At 36.0% G+C, this 12,831-nt stretch overlaps 1 protein-coding gene across 1 annotated transcript; it reads left to right on the forward strand.

The window, feature by feature from the left end:
• Window positions 1-250: 250 nt before the first annotated feature.
• ccdc180 (coiled-coil domain containing 180) lies at window positions 251-12,805 on the forward strand. The gene is made up of 37 exons (XM_059550131.1): window positions 251-501; window positions 642-772; window positions 841-920; window positions 1,298-1,407; window positions 1,537-1,665; window positions 1,774-1,884; window positions 1,965-2,060; window positions 2,149-2,312; window positions 2,534-2,653; window positions 2,753-2,832; window positions 2,944-3,032; window positions 3,111-3,230; window positions 3,305-3,478; window positions 3,620-3,735; window positions 3,874-4,000; window positions 4,085-4,127; window positions 4,207-4,331; window positions 4,402-4,589; window positions 4,865-5,040; window positions 5,756-5,936; window positions 6,034-6,180; window positions 6,288-6,432; window positions 6,524-6,640; window positions 6,718-6,816; window positions 6,895-6,981; window positions 7,069-7,256; window positions 7,483-7,547; window positions 7,655-7,763; window positions 8,482-8,562; window positions 8,665-8,734; window positions 8,829-8,973; window positions 9,474-9,634; window positions 9,856-9,993; window positions 10,077-10,188; window positions 10,726-10,825; window positions 10,937-11,078; window positions 12,559-12,805. Exons 1-37 carry the CDS (start codon window positions 442-444, stop codon window positions 12,691-12,693), a joined length of 4,461 nt encoding a protein of 1,486 aa, XP_059406114.1. The 5' UTR covers window positions 251-441; the 3' UTR covers window positions 12,694-12,805.
• The last annotated feature ends 26 nt before the right edge of the window (window positions 12,806-12,831 follow it).

Genomic DNA, 12,831 nt, shown 5'->3' on the forward strand with positions numbered 1-12,831 from the left:
GAGTGGTGTAAAAATAAAAATAATGTATTATATATATATATATATATATATATATATACACACACACAATACAAAACATATATATAACTGTTTTGTTATCAACGGCAAAATAGAATAAAAAAATGTTTGTCTAAATATTTACCTTTTTTTCACTACATTTGAATGGGAAATTTGATTGGACGAATACACTTGACCTCACCGTTGATTGGACTTTTTTACTCCGCTGGCGTCACCTGTGTGGGTTCCATAGCAACAAAGAAATACAAAGTGAAGGCCTGAGTGAACGCTTACATGATTTAACAACACCGTAATTTGTATTTGCATAACACGTAGATAATTGTGTTGAAAACTCTTATAATGGACCAGCCGTCCTATAACTTCGCACTTATTTCGATATAGTTTTATGTTGACTGAAAATAGGCATATTATTCTTTAGCTACAATGGCAGATACGCGTGTGCTTCCCAGTGGTAAAGTTTACCGGCAGATGTTTGAAGCTCAGGTAACTTAAGTTAACAGTATTCATAGCATCTGAACGATAAATGTACGTTTTTACATATTGTTGATGGTTGTAATATTGCGGATCATTTTGGATGCAAAATCCTGGCCTGAAGGCAGCTGTGGGCGTATGTTGATATTCAGGTTCAGTTGTCTCTGGCTCTCTGTGACTCGCGGAGGAAGCGCGTCGGAGATGAGGGCGACTGTCTGCTGAGTGGAGACGCGACAGACTCCGCGTCACAGCAGCTCAATGGGACGTTCAACATCACCACACGGTAACGCCTGTTTAGATGCTGCTGAATTTAAAGACATTATTACTAATTAAAAGTGCCCTGTTTGATAGGAACACACTGTACTCTTGTGGAAAAAGAAATGAGGACCAGGATGATAGTGAGGAGGTTTGGGGTCTTCCAGACACTGTTGGTGAGAACTTAGTGATAACTGTTTGCAAAATAGTCTTTTCTTCTCAAAACCATTTATTTGTTTTAAAAACAGTAATATTTTAAAATACTATTAACATTTAAAATAACCTATTTCTATTTGAAAATATTATAAAGTGATAACAAAGCTGAATATTTGAAATGCAAAACAGCCATTACTGCAGTCTTCAGCATCACATAAATGGTTCTAAGATGAATCGTTCTAATATCTAATTTTCTAGTCCAAAAACAGACTAACACATCTTAACATCTTAATAATTAGAAAACATTTGTTGCTTTTCAATAATAATACATATTTTGTGTGATATAAAATAGACAATGAAAAAAAATCAATCTATTGTGATTCTGTTTTGTCTGGAGTTCCAGAGAAAAAAAACTCAGACATCATTGATCGTCTTGCGGACAAAAGGCGAAGGGATCACAACAAAGCTGTTTGTCAGTTGCAGACCGAACTCTCCAGCATCAGTGTGGTACACAAACCTATATATGTAGTGCCAAAATTTGTCCAGCTAATCTATTGTCCATTTACAGTTTAATCACTATGGCATGCTAATTATATCTCTCAAAGATGCCTTATATTGTGATATTTCTGCATCTAGGGTTTTGAGCCATTATTCAGACAGACAGGAAAGGATATCCTTCTCAGATTGTCAGAGCATAATGACAATATTGAAAACCTTTTGCAAAAGATTGAAAACATCTCTGATTTGACAGCACATAGCTATCAGGTGAGGACCAAATGTCATATACAATACTTGCAATTTGTCAAATTCAGTATTTGTGAGTAAATGAGTTTTAGGATCACTCCAGTGTTATTCATCCTTTGTCTTATAAAGGACATGCATGACATCTGGAACAAAGTCAGCCATGAATCTTCCTTGAAAAGAAAGTGGATTAAAGAGCTAGATGAGATCTATGCCAAGTATGAATCTGAGAGAAAAGCTATGGTAGGTGGTCTATATTAAGTAAAACATATGTTTCCAGAGTCAGTAGAGTAGTAAACTGCCTATTTGTCCCTCTTTCCTAGATTTCAGCATTATTGAGAAAGTCTACAACAAAACTGGAGAAAATCAGTTATTTGATGCCATGTGATGTCCACAGACTGATTGACAGTGAAGCCATGGTAATACTGTATATTCCACATGACAAATACATATTTGTATGTTTTCAGAAGTTGATTTGCTGTTGTCAAGAATCTGTGTTTTCCACAGATGATAAACCAAGCTCTGCTAGCAAATCAACGTGCTTTGGCCAAACTGTGCTTGAATTTGATGGAGAAACATTTGCAGATGGACATTTTCCAAAGGCTGAGATGGGAGGAAAAGCTCCAAGATTGGAAACAAATAAAACTTAATAACACAGTTACCCAGTTCAGGTAGGTCTGATGTTAAATGTTTTTTGAAAATTCCCTTGACAGAAAAATAGTGCCATATTGTTTACCAACAGAGTGCATGACCTGTCTGATGAAAATAGTAGACAATGGCACAATGCTGGTTACGATGGCTAGGAATCCTTACCAGGGCCACCAGAATATCGTACAGGGGAATGATATTATTTAAAATATAACATATTCCCATATTTATGTTCTTCCTGCAGAGACGTTATGAACAGCCCTCGCATTCAGAACCCTAAAAACATTCAAGATACTCTGAGCACTCTGAAGTCAGATCAGAAAACACAGAGAGATAAACGCATCCAAACACTGGAGACGATTAGGTGAGAAATGAAACACTGAGTTCTAGTCTTGCACCCCATTTCCACAGTCAATGTTAGTTAACATGTAACATTTACTTACATTTTCTGCCCCATATCAAGAGACATGAAGCCTCCAAGAATCTCAAAGTCATCAGTTGCAGAGTGGTATTCAGCACTGTCTGTCATCAATGAGCAAATAGGTCAGAAAATGTGGTTCTTATTACAGTAATCCAGCATTATAAAATGGTAATATGTGCTCTTCATCACTTTGAGCACTTTAAAAAATTCCTCACTATGTTCCATTTCTTCAGATTGTATTCACATTGCCACAATGGAAAAACTTCATAAAAACTTTGAGAACAACTGGCAAGTATGTTTGGCAGAGGTTGATCTCTTTAAGGTGAGATATAACTTGTGCTTGTCTTTATTGTCAAAGCACTACAGAAATGCAACAATATTCTCCAATCTTTACACACAGACAGAGGTGTCCACATACGGATTCACCTCAGAAGAAATACAGAATATTGTTAACATGGAGATACTACCTCTCATTGGTCAGCGGCAATCGCAAACTGAGGTCTATTTAGAAAAACTTGACGTAAGTTTGTTTCCTCATTGCTTTAAATGAAATCTCTCCACTTCTGGACTATCATGTTATATTGATTTTTACAGAAAGCTTTTGAGTGTTTAGCCAAAACCGCAGCTTATGACAGTAAGTGCCTGTTCAAGTTTATGTGTGGGGCAGCTCAGCTGTGGGAAAACCACTGTGCAGGCATGCTGAACAGAGAACAGCAGCTACAAAGTTCACTGGAGTCCCTCAGTCAAGTCCACGAACTAGAGAACCAGGCAAGATTTTGTTAACTTAAGTTTTAGGCATTTCTCATAAGTAATGCTTGTAATATTCATCTTTTTTGCATTATTTAGTAACATTTCACACCTTGACATGTTTGAACATGGATATAATCTGTCAAATGTCTCAAACTACAGAGGAAAGAGGCCCAGCTGGATATGATGTTGGACAAACTGAGGCAGGAAAGCTCAGAAGAAGCTCTGAAAGCCTCTTTAAAGAAGACCCTAAACTATTTGGAAGAGGTTAAGAATGGGTAAAACACATTGAGATTTCTTTGAGATTTTTTGTTGTTGGTTCATTAAGCTAAACTTCACTATAAAAAGAAATTCAAATCAACAAAATAACGAAAGCTTGGACTTTTTGAAAATAATTTTCCTGTATTGTTCTTAAGGTATATGAACATTTATGAAGAGGAAGTTGAAACTGTGGAGTCCTACCCGTCATTAATCTTGCAGGAATTACAAGTATACAGTCATTCTGTCAGCCAATTTTTTAATGTCAAAGAGGTTTATGGCCAGGTACACATTCAACCAGAACAATGCTTTTATCTCTGTTTGTTTAAAGACAAACATTGTTAAAAATAACTTTATTTTTCATTACAGGACTCAAAGGGTTTTTGCCAACTTGATCCCTCTCTTAAACTTGGTGAGTTCAAAACTAACATTGAGGAACTGTATTATTCTTTTGCCACCCATTTATCCTGTTTATTTTGGTGTTTACTCAGGTCGAAGCATGACAAATATTAAAAACGAAAGATTGGAGGCAGAATTTGAGGTGAAACACAGAGGCTCACAAAAGCCACATTTCAACCATCGAGGAAGCTCAGCATTCAGCTCACCCAGTGCAATGGTAATGACATTTAAAACTTACCCCTTTAATTTTTATCTACTTAAATATTTCATTTCCTCTATTTTTGTAGGATGACCAAGATTATAAGGCTTTAGAATTTTCAGTCTCTCAAACCAAAGAGACTCTCACTACTGTAAAAGGAAATGTGTACAACTGCTATGGGTTTCACACTACCCACAATGAGGAACAAGAGACAGACCTTAAGGAAACCGAGCTGGTTTTCTACCCAAAGGCTCTCATTGTTGAGTTGCTAAAAGAGTAAGTGTACAGTAGAAATGATAGAATGGAATAATGCTTTGTTTGATCATAGTGATATCTATCTTGTGTTCTTTGTTCAAAAACAATATAGACTACTTACAATCAACAAAACGAAAGCCAGAAGCTAGAGTGTTTGAATCTGAAAGGAAAATTGTGCAATCAAAAAAAATCCATGTTCTCTTTTATATAATTTACTACTTCTTGCCGTTCTTTCAGTTTACTTTAACAAAGAATGAAAGTAAAGTTGAAAAAACTTTTTTGTTGCTCCATCATAGTGTAAGACAAACATTTTTCAGCCATCTGGAAGAGAGGTTTCATATTACTCTAACCAACACTATCACTGTTGTGGAAGCCAAAAAAAGGAAACTGAAAGATGAGCTGGATCTTCGCCTACAGCTCCACCAACCTCGTGCTGCAAGAATAGAGATGGACATTCACAATGTCAGAGCAGGTCTGTCCCCTCATCACATCCAAAGCCATTTTGGCTTTTACTTATTTGGAGTAATGTAACAGCCCATGTGAAAAACCAACTAGCATACATATAAAAAGAATTACAGGAATGACATATTTTAATAATAATAATAATATAATTGAATGTATTTTTTGTCATACTTAGGAGGATTTTCTAAGTAGAGTTTTTATCACCCCCCCCCCTTTAAAATACAAAGTGTGCTGTTGAATTTACTCGGTAGACCAAAATGTCATTTTATTTCTATTGAAACTTGTATGTTGTGTGTTTAAATATATTTGTTATTACGCATTTGTAATGATGAAGTTGCAATTTAGTACATTCAAAATATATTTTCTTTAAATTGAATATTAAACAACACACTATAGTTCAAATTACAATCAAGTGTGCATTATTATTTTTGTAAACATACAAATAAGTGCACTTCTCTAAATCATGACAAAAGATTAAAATATGATTTAAAACACTTTAGAGTAAAACCGTTAAAATTGCATTATGACAAAGTGAACGAATAAACTGTACTCTCCTTAAGTGGCCTTTTATTTAATTAATTTTCTAAGTACATTAAAGTAAATATGCCTATAATATTTGAAGCACACTACAAGTGGACATTCAGTACAGTTAAGTGTACTTCTTTTTAACAAGAGAGAAGTAAAATGTTGCAATCTGACATTTCATAACTTTATTACTGGGCCAGCTGAACTAGTGCTACATCGAGGACGCATGGATCGACACTGCAAGGGTATACTGGACGTCCTAGAAGACTGCCGGACAGAAGTACAGGAGTTACAGATCCAGCAAAATAAACTGACGAAAGACTTTCTTATGCAAATCTACAATAGCGAGAAAGATTTTACCATCGCCACCAGTTCTGAAAAGTAAATGAATGAAAACAAACAATGTATAGTTGTAATTATGTGTATCGTTTATACACAATCACAATCTCGCACTTATTCTGGCCATTTTTATTCACAGGATAAATAAACTTCGTACCTCGCTTCAAATCAGCCTGAACAAGCACATCAGCGTCATCCAGACTTTACAAAGAGACATTCGACAGAAGACAGAGTTTAGATTGGAGGCCCTTAGGGACTCAAACGTCCAGATAATGAGATCTTTCAAGTATGTCATTGACATTCTCTGTATAAGTAATTATAAGTGTTGTGTTTCGCAGTGAATTTATATATAAACCTTGATTATATTATTAATCACTGATGTATTTTCACAAGATTGTTTTCTGAGGGTGGGAATTTTACACCCCAAGAAATTGAAGTCTTTCATTCACATCTGGAAAAAATGGACAAGCGCATTGATTCTGCAGAGTGGGCTGTAATTCAGGACATGGAAGAAAGAGAAACAAAGTGTCTGGAGCAGGTAGAGATTAAAGAATTATTATTAAAGAATCACACATTAAAGAATTATTAATTGGACAGGAAGTTACAGTGATAATCCATTTCTTCCTCAGGCCAAGGATACACTCAGGAAGTTCGAGGAAAAATTCCGTTTTCTTGCTATCGATCTAAAGTTTCTTGAAAAAATGCAACAAATTTTTACAAATACACGGGTCCAGATCAGAAGCGAGGTATCATTTAGTCTTATTTAATTTCCTTCCCTCTGTCCGCTGTTAATAATCTGTTGAAATTGTATTTGTCTGCTCAGGCTTTTAAGAGTAACATGCAGAAAAAGGTGATTGACAGCATGCTGAATAATTTAAAGGAAATGACTGCTGACTATGACCAACCCAGGTCCAATAAGAAGGTAAATGCCCTAATATATTATTATTTTCACATTTATGACATTATAATACTGGTCTACAGAAAACAATTTGTATTGTAGATTGTAACCAAAGTGGAGATAACCAGTTTGACAATTTCTTTGATGGAGGAGCTAAAAAAGAGGTGTCAGTACCTTGACTGCTTCTTGGTATGGCATTACACATTCTAATGCTATAGGCATATCGAAATGTAATCCCTATAGAAATGGAAGATAATAGTTTGATATATTTTATAGGATGCCTCTATGGCTGTTCCCCGACCACAGACTCCACTTCAGGGGGCTTTTGCAGTTGCAGCTCGCCCTAGGTCCCATATACAGGAAAAAACAGCCAGTCCAGATGGAGACGGCCTGCTCCATCCTAGCCGCATCGGAGTGTCCTTCCTGGATGATGTGGCGGTGGGGGTTATCAAAGGGCTGCTCAAGTCAGTGCCTTAAATTGAAAATGTTCACCAACATTGTTGACATACGTGACTCAATTCCACGAAAGTGATTAAATTTTTCATTCAGTTTATTTGTGTCATTGGTTCTGTTGTGGGTGATTATTTGTAATGCCCTTAAACAGGAACACGTGATGACTAAATAAAAAGAAAAAAAAAAGGAAATAAACTACTTCTCATGACATACATAGTATCTGTTTCCTGCTAACAGGGTAGGCAAAGCACAAGACCTCAAGGAGGCAAACTTTGACCCAATAGAAAGACGCTCTTCAGCAGGTTGGAATGTTTATGTGTCCTCATAGTTTACACTAATACGGTTGTTTTGGTGTTATTAGTTTTTTTTTTGTGGTTTCTTTTAAATATTGTAAATTCTTCGCCTTCAGTAAGGTTAAACTCCCCTCTTGGATCAGATTGGAGGTCAGGAAAGAGCCCCAGTCAGTCTGGAATAGAAACTCTGCGCAGAAAGTCAGTGGAGTCAATGACCACCCAAAGGTGTGACTTTTCAAATATGACAAGAGAGAAAGAAATTTAGGAAATACCATTAGAGAAGTGGCTATATCTCTCTTCTGGTTTTAATGTAGTACTATGTGACCCTGGAGCACAAAACCAGTCTCAAGTTGCTGGGGTATATTTGTAGCAATAGCCAAAAAAAAAAAAAAAAACATTTTATGGGTTAAAATTTTAGTTTTTTTTTGTTTTGTTTGTTTGTTAGTTTTTTATGCCAAAAATGATTAGGACTTAAGTAAAGTTATTGTTCCATGAAGATATTTTGTTAATTTCCTACTGTAAATATATCAAACTTAATTTTTAAATAGTAATATGCATTGTTAAGAACTTAATTTGGACAACTTTAAAGGTGATTTTCTCAATTTCTAATTTTTGCGACCTCAGATTCCACAGATAGTTGTATCTCGGCCAAATATTGTCCTATCCTAAAAAACCATACATCAATGGAAATCTTATTTACTTAGCTTTCAGATTATGTATGATTAATCTCAATTTTAAAAAACTGACACTTATGACTGATTTTGTGGTCCAGGGTCACATATAGTATTATGGTAATTTACATATGTGTATATATATATATATATATATATGAGCACATAGAAAACGATCTGTAATAGATAGCATGCTTTCCATTGAGTGATGATATAAAATGGACATGTATGATAGGAAATGTTTTATAATTTCTTTGAAACATTTCTGTTAGTTTAAGGAGATTCTCCAAACCAAATCGCTTTGATAAGAAGTTCCTTATTTTTGGCTCAAAACCTGAAGAGCACCAGGACAGGTCAGGCCATTTGCTGGTTGTTATTTTATATATATATATATATATATTTTTTTTTTTTCTCATGTTAATTTCAGATTCTCTGAATATTTTTGCATTTCTCAGTGTTACCTTCAAAGCCTCCATCGCCAGTATTCTGTGGAAAGCAAATGATATTCTCCTCTTGGTGGCAGAGGTACTATGATAAAAATATTAAGAAAGTCAATCTGTTTTATGCAAACAAGGTGTTAAAGCAGTTGATTTTGGACTGAGCTATGTGTCACCATCAGGAGTTCTATAAGAAGAAAGAGCGCCGCTCCATCACTCGGCCTGAGCAACTGCAGGAGACATTTGATCAGTGTGCAGAGGAGATACACAAAAGACTTCTTATCTACCAGAGCCAATCACATGATTACCACAACAGCTGTCTGCAAGGTTAACCATTGAGATATTGTCCAAAATGTTAATTAAAAAAATAGGTTGACCAGTTACAATGCTATAAGCATTTACTATGATGATGTCACTTGTTGTTGTTTGATGATTAACTCAGACTTGTTAATTCTGATGTCAAAGTTCACTGTTTCTGCCATCATTTACTCACCCTCAAGTTGATCCAAACCTGTATGAATTTCTTTCTTCTGCTGAACACAGAAGATATTCTGAAAAAATTTTCTGGACCCCATTGACAACCGTAGTATTTTTGTCATATGAATGTCAGTGGGGACCAGCAACTGTTTTTCAAAATATCTTCTTTTATGTTCAACAGGTTTAGAAAAGATAATGACAGACAGGTAAAATACAATGTTTTGAAATATCAGTAACATAGGATGCCTTGCAATCCTGTAAGATAACAATAACAGAGATCTGATTAGAAGACCAAGCAATGTGCATTTCTAATTTTTATGACAATATGTAATAATTTTCACTCTCTGTAGAATTTCAGCTGCAGTTGAAGGCCACTGAAGAGTTTATATGCAGCGTACCAGAGAAGCTTTTTTCTAAACTAAGAGATCAATACCTTGAGGAGCTGACGCAAAACATGACAGAAATTCAACACCAGTTTCAACTAGCTCAGCAGCAGAGTGAACAAAAGCGGGTATGTAAACAAATGCAGAACAATGGTAAGGGCAGAGGAAATTATTCTATCATCCTGTCCTATCGAGTTCCTCCCATGTAGTCACTCTGAGGAAGAAGGATTTAAACTGTCACAGTGAAAGAGTACTATTATCTACTTCAGATATTTGCAATGTAGAACCTGTAGCTATTCATAAAGAATAGGTCACCAGGTTTGTCCTATTTTGTGGCCTGCTGTCATAGAGGGAGCACAGTGGTCAGTTGAGTGTGCGTCTGAGCCATCCGGCCTGTGAGACAGAACTGAAGCAACTGGTGCTGGCTGAGGAGGAGAGACAGACAAAACACAGACAAGCCATCCAGAATACCAGACAAGAAGTTCAGGTTACAAATTTGGTGCTTTAACTCAAGAAATTTTCGTTTTAAAAATCACAAAAGTTAAACTTGGTCTTCTTGTTTCTGAACAGGCCTGTGCACACAAAAATGCCGAAGAATTTGTCACTGCTCTTGCCAGGTTGGCAGAGACCTTACTCTTCCAATTCGATAACCTCATAACCATTCATGAGGTTCAAGTGGGATGTAAGTTTATGAATTAATACATGGAAATGTAGATGGTGCCACAGCAAAGGGATATGGTTACGATCAGTGTTGGTGTTGTCACATTATAAGAATTCTGAATATAATTATAGGCAATAGGTTATTAGATTTTTTGATGAAGTGTTTGCTGAAAGTAGTAGTATATGTTGAACATATATGCACAATTTTATTGCATGGTTTTTTGTATGAATAGGTCTTTCAGGAATGTTATCAGCCAAGGACAAAAAAAAAGGAACCTGTTTTTCCTTATGCAATATGGCTATAACATAATAGTAATCATAAAGCTTTAATTTTGATGGGAAACTGCAATGAGGCTTAGTTTTTGTTGACAGAGTTATAAATGTGGGAGGGGGGGCTTTAAAAACATATTTTCCATAAAAAGTAACAATGAAAATTATTTTCATTACGAGTAACACAATAGTGCAACACGTTACACGTTATAAAGACAATGTTTTGCAACACTCCTTATAATAATCATTAATTTACTGAATCAAACATGAACGTCTTTTGGAAAAGCAGATGCGGAACAAAAGAAAGCTAATATTACTACACTGATCCGCCAAGCACAAACTGACCTGCTGGAAGACAAGAGCAGTACTCTGATGCAGAAAGGAAGCAGGTGAGGAAATACTGTAATCAAAATAAATCTTTCAGACACATTTTTTTCTAAATTGTATATGGGACATTCATTGTGAATGTTAAATGCTGAATTGCATGTGTTGTTTTGTAGAACATGGTCAGGCATTTGTTATTTTGGATCCACTGATGGCAGCTCATTTCATAAACAATCTCAGGAAACGGCCACCGTCACAACTGCTAAAACCACACTAGGGCATCTTAAGGCCATTGAGGAGCGAGACGCAGTGCATGAGGTAAGTTAATTTCAGATGAGTTGGATATACAGGTGCATCTCAATAAATTAGAATGTCGTGGATAAGTTTATTTCAGTAATTCAACTCAAATTAAATATTAAATAAATTCAATGCACACAGACTGAAGTAGTTTAAGTCTTTGGTTCTTGGTCCTGTTGATTCATTTAACAGAAACCCACCAATTCACTATCTCCATCAAATTAAAATACTTCATATGACCAGTGAAAAAAATTTTTTTTAGTGAATTGTTGGCCTTCTAGAAAATATGTTTTTTTTTTACTGTACATGTACTCAATACTCGGTAGGGGCTCCTTTTGCTTGAATTCGTGCCTCAATTCAGCGTGGCATGGAGGTGATCAGTTTGTGGCACTGCTGAGGTGGTATGGAAGCCCAGGTTTCTTTGACAGTGGCCTTCAGCTCAACTGCATTTTTTTGGTCTCTTGTTTCTCATCTTCCTCTTGACAATACCCCATAGATTCTCTATGGGGTTCAGGTCTGGTGAGATTGCTGGCCAGTCAAGCACACCAACACCAAGGTCATTTAACCAACTTTTGGTGCTTTTGGCAGTGTGAGCAGGTGCCAAATCCTGCTGGAAAATTAAATCAGCATCTTCAAAAAGTAGTGTTCCCCATGATTGTGTAGCCTAGTAAACCAAACTGAGGGACCATTTTGAAGGCTCAGGAAACCTTTGCAGGTGTTTTGAGTTGATTAGCTGATTGGCATGTCACCATATTCTAATTTGTTCTAATTCGAATTGGTGGGTTTTTGTTAAATGTGTGTCAAAATCATCACAATCAAAAGAACCAAAGACTCTTCAGTCTGTGTGCATTGAATTTATTTAATACACAAGTTTCACAATTTGAGTTGAATTACTGAAATGAACTTTTCCACGACATTCTAATTTATTGAGATGCACCTGTATCATTTGTTCTTGTCTAAACATGCCTGATAAGAGCCTGAGATAGTCTTTTGTTCACCTTTGTGCTCAGTACAATAGGATCAACATACAGCAGCTGTAAATGAGCTTTATGTACTAACCTTTACAACAGTACCTAACTCTATTGGAGCTGTAAAGTGCCTACAGATAAAAAAAAAACTGTGACAGATGCTAGTTCATCCATTCAGAGCCTTGTCACATTTATTCACCCTCAATTTGTTCCAAACCTGTATGAGTGTCCTTACTCTGTTGAACATACAAAAAAGTTATTTTGAAGAATGTTGGTGACCAAAGAGTTAACAGTGGCCACTGACGTCCATAGTATTTTTTCTCCATACTATGGGAGTCAATGGCTACCATCAACTGTAGAAAGAAAAGAACTCGTACAGGTTTGGAACAACTTGAGGATCAGTAAATGATGACCATTTTTATTTTTGGATGAACTAAAGAATACCAACATGCATATATATATATATATATATATATATATATATATATAATTTTTATTTTGTTTTGCTTGTGCAACTGTTAATCTTCCCCCAGCACTATGGGCAGAGGGTTCAGGAGGAGCTGTTCAAAGCCCAGCGAGAGTGTGATGCTCAAGAAAGACAGCTGCAGCAGTGGCATGACCATTGGCAGAGTCAGCTAAAAACCCTCGCTTCACTCAACTCTGAATGACCGCGAGACATTTATGAACACTGACAATATAAGCCGAGGCATTAAACACCCTCAAAGAGAAGGGACTCTACACTAAACTACACAGACATGTCTTTCAACTGTGCTAACTCAACATTTACATGCTAATCTGTTCCATGG

Source organism: Carassius carassius, chromosome 5 (assembly GCF_963082965.1).
Source record: "Carassius carassius chromosome 5, fCarCar2.1, whole genome shotgun sequence".
NCBI classification, from domain to species: domain Eukaryota; kingdom Metazoa; phylum Chordata; class Actinopteri; order Cypriniformes; family Cyprinidae; genus Carassius; species Carassius carassius.

Coding starts and splice junctions, on each gene's coding strand:
- ccdc180 (XM_059550131.1), top strand. CDS start 442: ATGGCAGATACGCGTGTGCTTCCCAGTGGTAAAGTTTACCGGCAGATG. Junction 7,257..7,482: donor GTTATCAAAGGGCTGCTCAA/GTCAGTGCCTTA, acceptor TCCTGCTAACAG/GGTAGGCAAAGCACAAGACC. Junction 8,563..8,664: donor CCTGAAGAGCACCAGGACAG/GTCAGGCCATTT, acceptor TGCATTTCTCAG/TGTTACCTTCAAAGCCTCCA.